We start from the raw sequence: 16925 nt of genomic DNA on the forward strand, positions 1-16925 counted from the left end.
CGCTCGTGCCCTTCCCGAAAACGGCCGGGATACTTCCTCCCAGCGTGCTGGCGCCAGCTCTCCTCACGACGTCGGGACAGGCCTCCTTAACCAATAGCGCTGCGCTAACCCCGCTGCCCCGCCCCGCCTCTTACAGATCCCGCCAATCAGCGCGCAGGGAGCGGCCCTCCGCCCCCCGGCACGGAGGTGACAGTTAGGCAGGGCTTGCTAGGGGCGGTGGAAGGACGGCGGGTCGCGGAGGGACAGAGGTACCAGCACTCCTTCGTTCGCCGACCCGCCGCCACAGCTGCCCGGACCCCGCGTCCCCCTCGCCACCTCAACATGGCAGTTGCCGGCGGGGGCCTCCGCGCCGCCTACCATCGCCTGCTCGACCGCATCGAGCTCATGCTACCGGAGCGGCTCCGGCCCTTTTACAACCATGCGGCAGGTAACGCGTCGTCTCCTCCAACGGCGGCCCAACGGCTGCCGGGCCGCGCCGCCTCCGCGTGAGGGTGGGGGCTGAGGGGTCACCTTGGTGCGCGGAGGAAAAGGCGGGGGGAGGCGGGTCCCGCCGGGGGCTGCTGCGGCTGCCTGGCGCGGGGAGCCGGCCGGGCTGCCAGAGCGCCGGACAGCGGGGTCCGCCGGGGGCAGGAGGGAAAGGTGGAATCGGGGTCACGGCTCTGTCGCTGTGATTGTGACACGGGGAAGACTGCCAAAGAGTGGGCTCCTGGTTAAAGGAAAACTTGCTGATACTTGTTAGTCGCGTCTCCTGCGATGCACGATTATATATTCGAGTGTCACTGTGGCGTTACTCCACGGATTGAATCCAGGGCGGCGGCTGGGCAGCCTGATCCTGAACCAGCGGATGCCATGATTTCCAAAGGAGCCGGAAGGCTTCAGCAATCACATCTTTCAAGTGAATGTACTGAAAAAACAGGGGCAGTGCTGCAAGGATTTCTGTTTGTTAAGTATGCTCTGGTTATGTCAAGCTGCTGTTTGCTATATTTTTTTTTTCTTTCTGCCAAATCCGGTGCTTCTACTGAACACAACTCATGCCCTTTATGAATCCACTCTTGTATCTGAAGGGCTCCTGTGGGAAAGGAAGGGCTCGAGTTTCTCTGAATTGAGCTACCCTTACCTGACCTAAAGGGTACCTTTACTTGAGCAAACATGGGTTTTTTTGTGTAATTAGGGAGAAACCTCTTGTAAAATGATCTGCTTCAGGGCCATTTAGGTGATGTTTGTCATGTAAACAAATTGCATAGGGTAGTTAAAAGAGAGCGCAATTAAGTCCAAATTCCATAGGCTGCTGTTCCTGCTGTTCTGTTTCAGTGTGATGTGCATCCTTGACTCTTCACCTACCTGGAATATACACTGTGAAAATGGACTTTAGTTTTTAGTCAGTTGTTCCATCCTCATCTAATGGTCGTCTCTTGAAATGAAAGATGTTGCTTTAAAGAAATCACAATGAGAGTGAAAAATGCAGATATCAAAATGTCTCATTTGTACTGCATTCACTAGACCAATATATATATATTTAACATGAATGTAACTTTTATATATAAAGAGTCAGTAAGTCCAGCACTTGCATTGTAAAGGTGCCAAGCCTTTGTGTGCCACACTCATCCTGTGTGAAATGTGGCAGTTTGCAATTGCTTTTATTGAATACAAGGCATCGCAAGCACTGGGACATTTCAAGCACATTCTTCATCAGAACCATAGAACTAATGGAAAAAAGCTCTGGAGGTTGTCTTGTAGTGCTTTGCACTTCACAGAACTGCCTGTGGGCCACTTTTGTTCACCACCATAATGTTGAAATTTATTTTAAAAAAATCAATTTTTTAGAAACTCTGTGTGTTTATGTATGTGTATATACATATATATCTGCCATAATCTGTACTGATGGTGCAAGTGAGAAAAGCTACAGAGCAAGAAGGTATAGAAACTGAACCTCTGACACTTCTGTTTCAGCCTTGAATGTCTTAAAGGTAGGCCTGTGAGAAAGTTATGCAATAGATGTCACTCGGACTGCAAAACAAGTAGGTTAGAAATTTAGCGCTCACATTTTATTTCTGATCATATTTAAGTTTCTAGTCTAATTCAGGAATATGACTGTCATCATGAAGTTATAAATCACTTGTAAGAAATGAAGAACAAATGCTTACTTCTTTTCTGGCCCAAAGAAAGCTTCCAGTAAAATAATTGATGCCTGGTCTGAAAAGCTGTTTCTTTGGGTGTTGTTGCACAGAATGAGGCTGCTGGAGGACAACAAAGGGCCTGGGGTACAGGACACCAACTCCTCAGGCTGCCAGAGAGCAGGGAACATGGCTCTTGGCAGCCACAGGGAAGTGTGGGCTGAGCTTGTACTCCCTCTCCTTTGGCATCTTTTGTTCACTTTGCATGATTAAACTAAGCTCTCTGGGACAAAGACTTCTTACATTTAACAGAAATCATATATTCTATAAACTGGTCATACACTTAATACCCAGATTAGCTTCTGGTATGTCCCTGCTCTTATGTGCTGCTGTCAAATTCATCCTTGAAAAGTTCTGGGTGTCAGGATCCGGGAAGAACTCGCCCTGGCTGGGCACTTCCTGGCATTCCTCCAGGAGAGGTGTTCTGCCTACGGTGTTTGACAGTCTTTCCCTGAAACAAGCTTGGCTTGGTACCTTACCAGTTTTAAGTGTTTCTTAGTTTTGCTCTTGAAAACTTTACTAGTTGTGTAGGGAATGTCAATTTAATTATTTATATTGCCCCACATTCTCCAGTACTCCAAATCTGAATTTGTGTTTTAAAAGAAAACACATGATAGTCATTAAAGCTACTTCTGTGGGATTTCTGAAAGACTGATTAATCAAGAGCTGTATTTGCAGCCTGATGCTGAAATACTAAGTAGCTACCTAAGAGAACAGCAACTGAAATTTATATCTTTAAAGGATAAATATTGAGCTGTGTTTATTCAACAGTATTACTTTCAGTGGCTGCACAACTCCAGGCATCCTAAAAAAAAAAAATCCTGTGTAGGTAGAAACATTCAGTTATGCAAGCAAAAAGTAATGTGCTAGTAGTTATTAACGATACTTTGAAACTTGATTACTATCACAAGCAGTGTGGGTCCAAGAGGGCTCTATGCAAAGCTGCCAAGCCAGTTTTTGTTGCTTTCTGTGTTGCAGTTGTCCTGCCCCTTTCTAGGGTTTAGTTGGCTTTCAGGTGACAGATACTTGTAACAATTAATCTTATCCCCCAAAATTATGAGGTGCTTCACAGGTGCTTGCTCTAGAAACCTGATGGTTAGTTTTTCCCAAGTCATAGTTTTAAACTTGAGCGTGCTTAAAATAGGGAATACTGCAAGGTCTTTTTAAGGCTGAATTGTTAAAGAAAAATTAGCTCACATAAAAAGCAAGCAACCAAAGTCCTAGTATTTATAATTTATATTTAAGAACTTCACTCATGTATGTAATATGTAACATATTACAGTGAAAACTTGGCTTCAGGCTTCATCTTGCATGTTATCAGAATGCTGAGCAGTGTCCTAGCAAGACCTAAAAATGTGTTTTGATGAAATTGCAACCAGTGTCATGACTGTCTCCCAGTACAGTGAGTTGATACTTTGGATAGCTGTCTCTCTTTTAAAACTTCAGGTGGTAGTCCTAGATTAATGATTTCTGGCATGGTTGGCAGCCTGCACATTGTAGTGTGGCATTACAGTACTTTGTCTTAACCAACCAGTTGCCATTTTAGGACCACTGTAAGACATATGTGTTTGCAAGAGATGTTTTCCCCCAGATCCCATTCCACTGACTTTTCTCCCTTCCTTCTGTAGATTTTGTCCTCTTTCCCCATAATCCTCCTTTGCTTATTGGTAGATTATTGGGGTGTAGGGTTGATTGGGTAGGAAGCATTGTTTTAGAAAGACATGGCTATTCAGAGGTGCAGATTAGCAGTGAATGAGGACACTTTCCTTGTGACATTTACCAGTACTTATATCTGCAATTTGTACTTTCTCTTCAGCAATCCAATGCTGCTGTGCAGCATGTCTTCTGTAGCATTAAGAGATGGGCTGTGATTTGGGACAGGAAGGAGGGACTGATTTGTTACAGTACCAGTAATAAAATATTTGGGGATTTTAATTTGCAAGATGCAGTTCATAAAGACTTCAAATACTGATTCAGTTAGTCTGGCTGTAGAGTAACTCTTAATCATTATATAGAAACTGTCTTCTGTATTCCTAGCTCTCATCCTAACTCTTTTCATTATAAAGGTATTTTGCCTGCTCTAACAAGTGTCCTTGTTTCCTTAAAAATCCAAGTACAAAACTCTACTCATATACTGCAGAAATGGGTTGACTGATTACACAACTGAAGGTTGATGCACTGAGTTGATGAACTATAAGTATTAGGTGAAAGAGCTTTACAGTGATAGAAACTGTGCTAACAGACAGAATTCATTATTTAAAAACAAAAAACAACCAACCAAACGAAAAAACAAAACACAACAACTTACTGTGGGTATTACAAGAGCCACACCTCACTGAATAACTTAACTATTTTTTTCTTCTCCTCCTCCCTCAGGTCCCAAAACAGTGTTTTTCTGGGCACCTATTATGAAATGGGTAAGTATAATATGCCAACTGGTGTCTGGATGTCAGAGGCCAATCTGCAGCAACTCATGGAGCAAGCAGGAGTTTCCCAGCAGATCTCTGAGCTTACAGAAAGATAAAATACCAAGGCTCTGATTTTTAATACATGGGGAAGAACAAAATTATCCTTAATAACATACAGCACAACATGCAGGGGATAAAGTAGGGGAAAACTGCTTTATGGAAAAACTGCATTTTTAGCTGAAAGTTTCACAAAAGCTTTCTCTTGTGAAACACTTTACTGTTGCTTGAGGTAGGCATGAGCTGGCATATAATTGAAAACTCTTAAAGCATGTATTTCATCTGAGATTGATTAATTTTTAGAGTATCTTAAGGAAGCCAATTCCTAAGCCTCATAGTTTGAAGGTAGGTTAAAGCATGTCAAAGTGCAAGGTAATCTTGAGAAAACGAAAGAAAAAAGGCAACTGCCGTTTCAGGTCTTGGGAGCTCTCTGCTTCCTGCAACATTCTGCTTCCCACTTGGTTACAACCCTTGGCTATGTTTGTGCACAGGTGAAATATTACTATATGTCTCCTCCTAACTTACTGTATTCATGCTAGTTGTTGTATTGGTACAGATAAAAAAATTCTAAAATCATAAAGCTATTTGGTCTCCTTGTTTGATAACAAGCAAGGATATAACCTGCTCTTCCTATTGTCAGCTGGTTCATAACTGTGCCATTGTGAACCCCAACTTTTTAAAGGCCAGTCAACACATTATGCTCTAAGCTGTAGCTTTGTTTCTTTGTCAATCTAAACTGGAGCTGCAGTAACTGTGGTTAACCTTCCCCTTTCTCTGAGGTTCTCCCAGGCAACACGCTCTTGAGTCTGAGCATACAGGGCAACTCTTCTGAGCAGGCTGGTGTTGACTGCTGTGGTATCAAAACAGCTTATACACAGATGGTTTTTCTTTTGTGAACATTCAGGAAGGCTTCTGTAAGCTCACAGTGAAGTTCTTCACCAAGAAGTAAAAATGACTTTTGCCCCTACATGGCAAAGGTGCATTTACTGCAGTTACCCAAGCGCACTGAGAGTCTGTACCTCCATGGCACCACTGCAGCAAAATCAGTCCCCTATCTGAGGCACCACACAGAAGTCTCTACCCTTGAAAACTCTTTTCATGATTGGAGCCAAAGGAGGCCTTAGTGGCAGTCAAAGAATTAAAAGTGTTAGTACTCTTATTTGTGAACTTTTGGGTTTGTTTGTTTTCTGAACTCCTACAACATGAACATGAAATTGTATTTCCAGTAGAGGGCAATACAACAACAAAACAAATCAAGCAGCATGTTTGCTAGTAATGTCAAGTAAATCAGCCAAGCTATTCCTCACTTCACCTGTAATTTTTCTGCTTTCACTGAAATTAAAGAATTACTTTTACCTTAGATGAAGCTGAGTGAAGACTATATGATGTCACACCTACGTCTTTACCAGTAATATCTTAGCCTGAGTTTTAGAAAGAAGGGCCTTATTTAGATAAGCTTCTATTTGTTACATGAAAACCAATTTGTGTTTCACCTGTTTTCTTAAGCAGCTGTGGTTAAATGAACCTTGTTCTTAAACTAATGCAAAATTGCCACTGCCTGGGATTTTACTGCAAGCCAGTTGCACCCTCATAACTGTGTTCTTATTCCTGCCACAATAGACTACAAGTGGATGGTGTCTCCAAGAGTCTAATCTCTGCTCATGTAATGCATCCCATCTCCTGCATAACACATAGAATCCTTATTCTGAGCTATGAAGCAGCTTTCCCCTGTAAGATATTTGATCTGTTGTAGGAGGTCCTGGTACTGGGCTGGTGCTCACTGAATTTTTCTTTTACAGGGTTTGGTATGTGCTGGAATGGCTGATATGACCAGACCAGCAGAAAAGCTCAGCACATCACAGTCTGCAGTACTAACAGCCACAGGTGAAGCCAAAGTTACTCCACACTTTTACACAGCCTCTCTCTAAAACTGTGTATGCTTCTTTCTGAATCCTCCATCAGTACTAATCCACTTCTATAGAAAAGGCTTAACTATAATGCCTTAGCTCTCACTATTACTGTTGGATGATAATTCTAGAACGGACATACTTGTTAGTACATCTATAAGAGTTCTGTGATTACATACAGTTTTCTACATGTGTCTTAATTTGGAATTGTCCATAGCAAGTTGTTGTGAGTTAGGATATGAGTTTCATCCCTTAAAGTGACCTGTTTTGCTTTAGGTCAAGTTATTTTAAAATGAGTCCAGGATATAGTGACTCTCTTAGAACAGATTTTAAGGGATTAAATGATGGTAGTGTAATTACACTAACCTATCTAAAAAGAATTTCCATGTGTTAAAAGAACTTTGAAGCAGTGATACATGGACTGCTGCACTGCAGTCTTGTGTGAATTTTCGTGCTGGCAGAAACAATATTCAAGGTGTTCCAACAGATCTTGTCAGTGGTAGGACTTGTGGCAGCTAAAGCTGAAAAATCAAAATTACACCTGCCACCTTCTTCCTTCTCTGGATTTTATTTTGACATCTGACACAGTGCTGTGCATTTTGCATGATACGTAAACCTTTCTTGACTGGTGGATTCTGTAATCTCTAAGATGGTGCAGCAAGCTGGATATACTACAGCAAAATGCCACTACCCTGCAACCATGCTGGTGAATTAAGGTCTAGACAGCTGTAGGGTACAGAGGATCTTTGATATTAAGACTATGAATCACCTCATTGTCTAGTTATTTTAGAAAAATGCAATACATACCCATAGCTCTCCCACTGGCACTTGATGTGCTTTTAAGTGGAAAAATGGCTAGTTATAAGAAAAGCAGTTGTCTAACGTGAAGTTGTAAAACTTGTTTACTTAAACTGGGCCATGATTCTGTCTCTAAACTTAGAGGAATGTCTGAATATTTCACTTTAAAGACTTAACATCTTTCAACTTTCCCTTTCATTCAACAGGCTTGATTTGGTCAAGGTACTCCCTAGTTATTATTCCTAAAAACTGGGGTCTGTTTGCTGTGAATTTTTTTGTTGGCTGTGCTGGTGCCTCTCAACTCTTCCGAATATGGAGGTATGTATTAAGAAGGGCTACTCTATATACTGTAAATAAGCATTCACACCACCTCATCTTAAACAGGACTTTATAAATCTTACCAGTCTCAATGTCAGTGCAACAGGCAAAAGGAACTGAACAATTACACATTGCAGAACTTTTTTGCGGTGTTAGTTTTCCAGTTGAGTAGGAATGAAGGTCTAAATATTTTCAGTATAGCTAGAGCAGGTTTTAAGGAATGCCCTATGTAAGCTGTAGTTTCTGGGTCTAAGGCATTCTTTAAAAGCTGTAGGTCTGACTGACAAACAGCCTAGACTTTCCCCTCCTCCTAAGCCTGGCACTTCTGGCAACTTACAGTGTTAAATCGTGTCAGTTCCAGCTAGATCAAAGGGTCCTTAAGCAGAGTAGTGTTTTTTGTTTGTTTTTTTTTTAATAATTCCTTGAGGGAAAATTTTGAGTTCTCTGGCTTCACTACTGGCCAGGAACGAGGAAAACTTAACAACTAATTTGGAACTTATTACATGAACTGAACTATCCTCTGCCAAGTTTCCATCTTCAAGTCTGTTGTAATTTTAAACCTCCTCTGCTGAAGAGATTGTTAGGAAGACACTGTTATTGTAACTGGTGCTCTATTCTGTGTTTTTTTTCTCCCTTCCTTATAGGTATCAACAGGAGCTAAAAGCAAAACAAGCGTAGCTGCAGCAAAGAGATGCTTAACCCAACATGTCAAATCCAACACCACACATACCCTTCCCCATGGGACCTAGTTTCACTAATGGTAATATTTTTTCCTCTCAGAAAATAAAAGACAAAATCCAAATGTCTAGAGATCAAGGGTTTTTCTAAGCGCAAATAACAAAGTATCTCCATACACTTGAATAAAGTGCAACCTTTTAAACTGAGGTCCTATATTGTCTCTTTTAAAGAAACTAATTGTGGATTGTGCCTAGAGTGAGTTGCTGGGTCCCATCTTACCCAACTCTAGTGAACAGTGCCGGGAGTGACATGGTACTGGTGACAGTCAGCCAGAGCCTCAGGCCAAAGTGATCGTCTTTCATGTGATGGTGGGTCCTGGCTGGGGTTTCACCATACTGTCAGTAACCAAAACCAGTAGTAGTTGCATTTCATTCTCTGATGCTCTTCCCTGGTATGTGTATCTTCATTTGTTTCCCAGCCACCACTGCCCTTAACAAGAGGAGAGCACAGTGGTATGTGCCACTGGTGTTTTAGCTTCTGGCATCCTTTACAACTAGAAGCAGAAGATGGGTGAGTTTAACTACCGGGTTCTAGGGAGTGTGAAAAATAAACAGCCAAAACTTCTGTTACTCACCTCCCACCCGTTCCTTAAGTACCTACAGATTTCCTGTGAAGATGTGAACTCAGGAAACATGTACATGTGAGTTCTCCAAAGCTTTGGAGGCAGTGGTCTGCTCCCATCAGTGGCATGTTTGTGAATAAACACCAAGTCTTCCCTGAAAGTCAACATCTCTCTCTACTTACTCTCCTGTAAGAGGAAAAATGTGCCACCATGAAACAGCTTCTAAGCAAAGGCAAAATTACACAGCAAAAGCTCATGTGTTACTGAGGTAGTTGTGCTCAGAGCATGGCATCAATGAGCTTCCCTGCCAAGTTCTCCAAGACCTCTTCCACCAAAGCCAGGAGTCAGTACTGGAGATCAGGAATTTCTACTCAGGAGAAAAAGATAACCGTGAAACAAAGTAGCTTCTTCGGGATTCAGCTTTCAGGAAAACGAAGGCTTTGAAATGCTGGAGTTTTACAAAGTCCTGTTATTGAGTCTCTCTCCACCCCCTGCTTTTCTCTAGTCCCATCTGAGTAATCACTCCAACAGGGCAAGGAAACCACTCTGTAGTACATTGTTGTACTTATGCCTGCTCCTTTCTCACTCCATGTGTAATGTTACATTATCCTGTGCAAAGTATTTGTGCAGGATACTTTAAGGAAAGCATTTTCCACTCTTACCTGACGGTCTGTCAGTTCCCCTTTTCTAGAGTCTGTCCTACCATGAAGCTATTTCTCTCCTACATGTATTCTGCTACATCTTTCACTTGCATTTCTTAGTTCTCCTAGCTGAAGTGGTAATATAGGGTATCAATTAAAATGGTGAACGCTTCAGCTGTGTTGTTCACTGAGCTGACAGATTGCACTGACTGAAGAATATTTGCAGAAAGAGGTGTATTTCAGTCCCCTTCCCAGTCCCTAGCCAGATAAGAGTCATCCAGCAAACCAGTAATGGGGGAAAAAAAAGTGTATTAAAATATTCACAAGATTGCAATAGAAAACATGAAAGTCCATTGAAGAAAAAAACATCCAAGATAACTGTTTCCAGATGAGTTCGTAAAAGCAAAAGCACTAACAGTTGGTACACTGGCTGTTCATGTAATCAGGCCATGCAATACATATCTAGCTCCCTCACACAGATTAGACACCTGTCTTACAGGTGTTTGTTCCCTTGCATACCTCCAAGACAGAGGTTTACAAAAGAAAAGTACCCAGTCCATGTTCCCAATTACATTTACCACATAAAAACAGCTGGCACTGCAGGGAGACAGAAAAGATTGCACAGCACACTGATGTCCAAAGGCATTGAACTTTAAAATGTACATTTTGGAGTGCAAAAATACCTTTAAATGAAAGGGCTTATTAGCTTTAGGGCAGTGAAGAGAAGGGAAAGAGAAGCCTCAAGAAGAGTATAATTGCTGAGCATAGTTAATATGATTTTGTAGTCTCCCATATAAATATGCTACCTAAATACTAGCACCGTAGGGATGTGGCCACAGCCCGTAAGTCTTACCTTCTCAGCTTTGATGGTTTTAAAGACAATATTTCCATCACCTATTATACAATAAAAACATTTTGTATTTGAGGTCCTAGGTAGATACATTAATAATGTAAAATTACAAGATGAGATTTCAATATAGAGTGGAGGCGTTGGTTATAAATCAAACAGCCTACACTTGACCTCAATGAATCCACTCTAGAGTCATGTAGTTGCATATACACACTTACTGCAGCTACAAGACAGATGGTTACCTAAACAGTTCTTACAGGTTTAAAAAAGTTTAAAACCTAATTCCAGCTCTTCTAGTCACAAATTGAAATATCACTAAAGCTCTGAGAGAAAACAAAACCCTACAGGTTCTCCAGTTATAAATGACACATAACTCAATTAGTCACAGGGACATGTTTGCCACCCCGTAATGGCTCTTGATGCCATTTCACAAACATGCTCACCATCTCCCCCACAGAACAATTGTTGAAATCAAAAGGGGCAATTTGATATACTGAGTACAGCTACCAATTCACTTAGATTGATACTTCACAGTTATTTGTAATCCTCTTCTCAAAATTCATTTCTGGTAATCAAAAATAAGGAGGAATATATCCACTGTTAATAAAAAGCAAAAACTTTTCTATTGTGCAGTTCTGTTGAAAACAGGGAAGATGAATGATGCCATTTGTATCCCTGGCTCTAGGGGGTGACAACTGGCTCAGCTGCCAGAGCCCAGGCTGGCAATCCAAAACTGCACTCCTATAATGGGTAGAAGGTCACTTTTACCCAGAAGACCTTTTTTTTTTTTTCCCTTAGCTGAGATGGATTTCAAATTGTTCACAGTTTTGTTTGCATGATGAATAAGAAAAAAAAAAATTAATTGCAAGACTTTTACATCACACAGACCTTCCCAACCCCACTATTCAAGAGCAATGACCCACGTAACAGCTTTAGTCATTGGCTGCTTGTCCCTCACCTGTGCTGCAGTGAGCCTGCCATGCAGCACTTCTTTTTAAAACAGATGGTCCCAAAAAGGGCTAGCAGCAACTACAGCAGGACAAGGCCAACACACTTAGTGTTCCTCAAAGTCCAAGCTGTTCCTTCCCACCTGCAAAGAACAGCACCGGAGATTTAAAAAAATAGCAGTAGAGCAAACAGAATTAAACTTCTGATCACCGTAACATCAGGATAGGATGACCTTGTCTGACTTTAATCTCTGCTCACTACCTATCAAGGAAGTAGAAGTCCTCTGTCTCCCGAGACATTAGTAAGTAAGCCAACTTAGTATCAGTGCCTTTCATCAGCACAGGCTATCACAGGATTAAATGACCTAAGATAACCGAGGGACAGAAAGTTCACAAGTGTTGTCTCACGTTGTCTCAAGTTCTTTTGACTTCAGCCTGAGTAAGATATTTAATAGCTACACTGTTCATCTTTCCATGACCAAAACAAAAAAACCAAAGATAATAAATTATTCAACAGCCTTTGCACTGGAGAGGGATTCAGATTGATTTCTGCTATTCCTGGGGGAAGGGACTTTTGTTTCTTTCTAAAAAGATGCTCAGCATTTTTAAAAATACTTCCAAGTTCATTTTGCCTTCACAAAGAGGATCCAAGCAGCCCTGAAATGAGTCTCCTCATGATAGGCAACAGGAACATACCTGTAGCTAAACAAAAACAACAGAAGGAGATGTCTCCTAAGGTTATAATAGCTAGCACCAACCAGACCAGTAAGTCTCCTAAAGTTAGCACCAGAGCAGCATGTTTCCTAAAGTCAACACCAACCAGATCAGCATGTTTCTTCAAATCAGCGTGAGATCATGACTGTGCTCAGATTCTCCCATATATTCCAGCAAGAAAAGAAATAAACATTAATAGCAGACTTCAGAGCCAAGTACAGCTCTATCTTCTCATAGCAGCAAGTTTTTGATTGCTACATCCCTCACATTTCTCCCTCTTACTCTAAAATGTCTGGAGAGAAAGATGATGATGCACAGGGATGAACAGAGGCAGATCAAAATCAAGTTTCTCCATCAACCATGTCAAAAGCATTGATTTCATACTAAGTGTAAGACAACTGTTGGGAATTAATGGCCTGGTAGACAAGGAAAACAGCAGCAGCAGGATTCATCCTCATCTTAATGAGGCTTCTAACAAAGGCAGGTGTTTGTCAGGAAACCAGTGAAGCCTGATCCTGACGAAAGACTGTAGTGTTGGCATACCCAGCTTTGTTGGAGGAAAAAAAACACTGTACACAAAACAGTTACTGAAGTTGCACTGTCATAACTAAAGGATTATCTAATGTGGTTCTGAAAGAATCTGCCCAAAGCAATTTTTTCCTTCACTTGATGTTACAGTGGAACGTAAGCTTAAGTTCGCAAGTAGCAAGCTAAGAGTGTTGCAACCTCACAAGGACAGGATCAGAATTTAAACCGAGTTTTCAACTGACAAACTGAAGGCAATGTCTGAAAAAGCCACAACATCATTTTAGTAGAGGCAAATTTGTAGACAATATGGAACCAGGAGGAGCTGCTAGTTGCTAGCACACCAGATAGTTGTGCTGTCATTCGGAGGGACCCGGACAGGCAGGAGAACTTGGCTAAGAGGAATTTTGTGAAGGTGAAGAAGTGCAAAGTCCTGGGGAGGAACAACCCCACACACCAGTACTTGCTGGGGGCCATTCAGCTGGGAAGCACCTTGGCAGAAAAGGCCCTGTGGAGGTCCTGGTGGACACCAAGATGAACAGGAGCCAGCATGTGCCCCTGCCTCAAAGAAGGCAAATGGTATCCTGGGCTGCATTAGGCAAAGTACTGCCAGCAGGTTGAGTGAGGAGATCCTTCCCCTTTACTCAGCACTGCTGAGGCCACACCTGGAGTCCTGTGTCCAGTTCTGGCCTCCTCAGTACAAGAGAGAGATGAGCATACTGGAGCAAGTCCAGTGCAGCACCACAACAATGATAAAGTGAGGCATCTTTCATATGAGGAAAGGCTGAGAGAGCTGGGACTGTTCAGCCTGAAGAAGAGAAGGCTTGAGAGGAATCTTATCGATGTGTGTAAATACTTGATGAGAAGGAATTAAGAGCACTACTCTTCTCAGTAGTGCTCACTGGCAGGACAAGAAGAAACGGACAGAAATTTTAAAAAAATGAAATTTCACCTGAACACACTAAGTGATCAGTGCCAACAGACATTGTAGTTTCCATCTATGAAGATACAGAAGACCCAAATGGGCACCGTGCAAGGTAACCTGCTCCAGCTGAACCTACTTGAGGAAGGGTTTGGACTAGATGATCTCCAGAGGTTCCTTCCAACCACAACCATTCTCTGACTGATTCTGTGAAATAGACTGAACTAGAAAAACGTGTAAAATCAGATAGAAGGGGTTACAGCAGACCAAACTTAAAATGATTTGCTGCTACAAAAAAAAGCAAACACCACATTAGGATGTACAAAACAGAAATACTCCTACTATATGCTACTCTGAAAAGCCCTCAGTTGGAATGCCACTTCTCGTTTTGAGCACCAGATTTCAGGAGACAAATGGGTCAGCTAAAGAAAGATCCTCTTCAGAAGAAGAGAATCATCAGAGATCCTTAACAATCTACAAGGAATTTAATGTAGAAACAAGAAGTTGGGAAATTATATTCAAGCAGTAGACTTGTAGAGAGGAAGGAAATAAACTGCCCTCTGCATCCTCTGTGCAAACATAAGTTACACACAAAAAATACACACCGAAAAAAGATAATCAAAGAGTAAAGCCGTAGATTTCCTGCAGAGGTCATTCAGCCTTCACTACAGGCTTTTAAGAACAGATAAAGCATCTCTAAGGAAGTGACAGTGGTATAATGGAGCCACGGGAGAGAGGTCAGGGAGTACTACAGCTTCCAGATCCCTTGCAGCCCTTTTTCATGCTTATATGAAATGACAGAGCTTCGAGGAAGAAACATTTCATTGGAAGGCTCAACAGTCTGAGGCAACCACCTACAGCTGCAGCTTCCTATCCCTTTAACTCACTAGCTTTTGAGTTTTCACAGGTAAACTACCATTTCACAAAATTCATTAGATCAACACTATCCCTGTGCCTTAAAGGACTAAGCTTGAATAGGCGGGCTCAGTACAGAAGTAAACAGTTCTGTGACCTGTTTCACACAGGTCAGGTAGGCCTAAACATTTCCTTCACTTACACTGCTAAGACATACATTTCTGATAGCTAGGAATCACAATTTGGCTTACAAAACCAGTGGGAGTGTCTAGTTTGTACGAAAAGGCAGCTTATACTGAGAATCTGACCAAGAACAATGAAGATACTGTATACATAAAGAAATCTGTGAATATAAAGAAGGTATCATCTTTATATTCACCTCAACAAAAGAAATTAGGTCCTATAAGCAAAAAAAGAATCCAGGTCAATCTAGAATCTTCAGGCATCTTCCAGTTTCTCCATTAAAAATCAAGATAAAAATATTTTAAAATTGTGATGCGAGTTTTCACTTTCTCTCTCGTCACACAAGATACAAAAAAGAATATTGGCAATTTATAAGCAAAATTCTTACCGCATTTCAACATGCAACATTGGTCTCACGTCTGTACGATTAAATAGACTATTTACACACAATACATATATATCTTTCCCTCTGTATGCACATGCATTGGTCCTAGTCTAGGCATCAAAGGCCACATGTGAGTTCTCTGGGTCAAATCTTGTTCAAGCAATTCCAGTCTGAATGTGTATTTTCCTTTGGATAGCTTAGGATCGCATCTCAGTTCTTCCGAATATCAGCATAGACCACAGACTCCGATTTGTTAATCTTGTCACTGTGCTGTCCTCCAGAGTGGTCTAACTGCGCGTAAATGACTGGGCCCTGGGAACAGAATAAAATTAAAAAGACAAACAAACAATCAGAATTTTTCAGAATAGGCCATACTGCCCCTCCCTTCCAGAGGGGCTGCAGCAAGACCAAAGCTAAAGCAAGACCACAGAGCTTTTATGAAGCACTTTGAAGCAGGTGGAATGAGGCTTCACCCAGAAATGAGCTCTACTCTGCCACCTTTCTCCTATCAGGAGCATGCAAAACAGCACCATTTCCTCCCTTAAAAACTGTTGCGGCTGCTTGCTTCTCACAAAAAAGCAGAATCTAGAATCCTTTGATCTGAAAAGCAGCAATTCTTACATGCTATGGAGCAAAGATACATGGCTTAGTCAGATGCATGCCAGATTTATTATTTTTCAGAGGAACTGCACTACAGATTTACCAGTAGACAGCAGATTACGCTTCCCATGCTGTCACTCAAGTCCTGTTAATCCCAGCGCAGCTGTACCACTCAGATAACAAGGGAGAGAACAAACCTGCAGCCACCTTGTGACACCAGTCACTGCCCAAGCAAGTGATGGGATCAAGACCTACACAGCAATGAGCCAGAAAATACTGAAATGGTGCAGTAATGCAGAATTCTTACCGGACTTTTGAGCCAACCGAGGTAGTGAGCACCTCCACAGACACACCGGGCAAGCAAAGCCACGCGTCTTAGTTACATTTGCTACAGTGCAGTGGAGGACACTACAGCACCATCTTTCAGCAGTGTGCAAACATGTCAGCACGTACCTAAAACACCATGTCCTCCCAAACACAGCCCACAGGAGAGCAAACCACAGATATTGGAGATGGGCTCAGGACAGGACTGCAGCCTGTAATGGGCAGGTACCCAATGAAACAGGCGGGACCCCTGTGGAAAGGTCTGACCTGCAGCTCCCATTACGCTGCAACCACCCTCCCAGGTGACCTGAGCAGAGAGACCATACATCCACACACACTCCACTCGTGCAGGAGGGAAAGGGACTGCCCTGCCTGGGGATGAGGAAAGTGACAGGGAGAGATCTTTCAGTTCGGTTGTGGCTTTTTTAGCAGTTCTTGCTTCAAAATAATTTCATCCATGTAACTGTTTCCCCATTGTCCCAGGAAGAAGTATCCTTCACAGGCATTTCTCCCACCTCCTTCTCCCCAGTACTTTTGGCATCCTGCCAAACTAGAAAACCTCTCTATGGAACTAACCCAGAAATCCTTCTTTCATCCATCTTCCAAAGCAATTAGGGGGCAGAGATGAAAAGAGACCTTCTGTACAGAAAGTTAAGTCTGTGAAGGACCATATAGGTACACTTTTGCACAGTTGTTTTACCCCAACACAATAGCAAAGCATGCACCTGCTAAATACCGTTTCCCCGAAAATAAGACAGGGTCTTTTACTAATTTTTGCTCCAAAATATGTGTTAGGGCTTATTTTCAGGGGCTGTCTTATTTTTTCCATGAACAACAATCTACATTTATTCTTGAACAAAAAAAATATCAACATTTATTCAAATATAGTCATGTCAACACATTATGGAACATCACCATAACTCCGATCCATGTGTGAGCACCCAGCACTTGCCAACCCTTACTGTTTTGGGTCTTGTGGGGTCTTTTGAGTGAGATTCTTCTGGGGGTGTCTGCTTT

At 42.0% G+C, this 16925-nt stretch overlaps 2 protein-coding genes across 6 annotated transcripts in view; one reads left to right on the top strand and one right to left on the bottom strand.

Moving 5' to 3' along the window:
• The first annotated feature begins 145 nt into the window (after positions 1–145).
• MPC2 (mitochondrial pyruvate carrier 2) lies at positions 146–8546 on the top strand. The gene is made up of 5 exons (XM_065852743.2): positions 146–427; positions 4551–4591; positions 6439–6523; positions 7551–7662; positions 8307–8546. Exons 1-5 carry the CDS (start codon positions 322–324, stop codon positions 8338–8340), a joined length of 378 nt encoding a protein of 125 aa, XP_065708815.1. The 5' UTR covers positions 146–321; the 3' UTR covers positions 8341–8546.
• A 1346-nt stretch (positions 8547–9892) lies between these two features.
• The window catches only part of MPZL1 (myelin protein zero like 1), a 40963-nt gene continuing 33930 nt past the window's right edge, over positions 9893–16925 (bottom strand). For all 5 annotated transcript variants that reach the window (XM_071814002.1, XM_065852715.2, XM_065852691.2 and 2 more), the window contains one exon: positions 9893–15296. In XM_071814002.1, the coding sequence (XP_071670103.1) occupies positions 15195–15296 (102 nt within the window). In that variant the 3' untranslated portion in view covers positions 9893–15194. The remainder of the gene's footprint in view (positions 15297–16925) is intronic.

Source organism: Patagioenas fasciata, chromosome 1 (assembly GCF_037038585.1).
Source record: "Patagioenas fasciata isolate bPatFas1 chromosome 1, bPatFas1.hap1, whole genome shotgun sequence".
In the NCBI taxonomy this organism is placed as follows: domain Eukaryota; kingdom Metazoa; phylum Chordata; class Aves; order Columbiformes; family Columbidae; genus Patagioenas; species Patagioenas fasciata.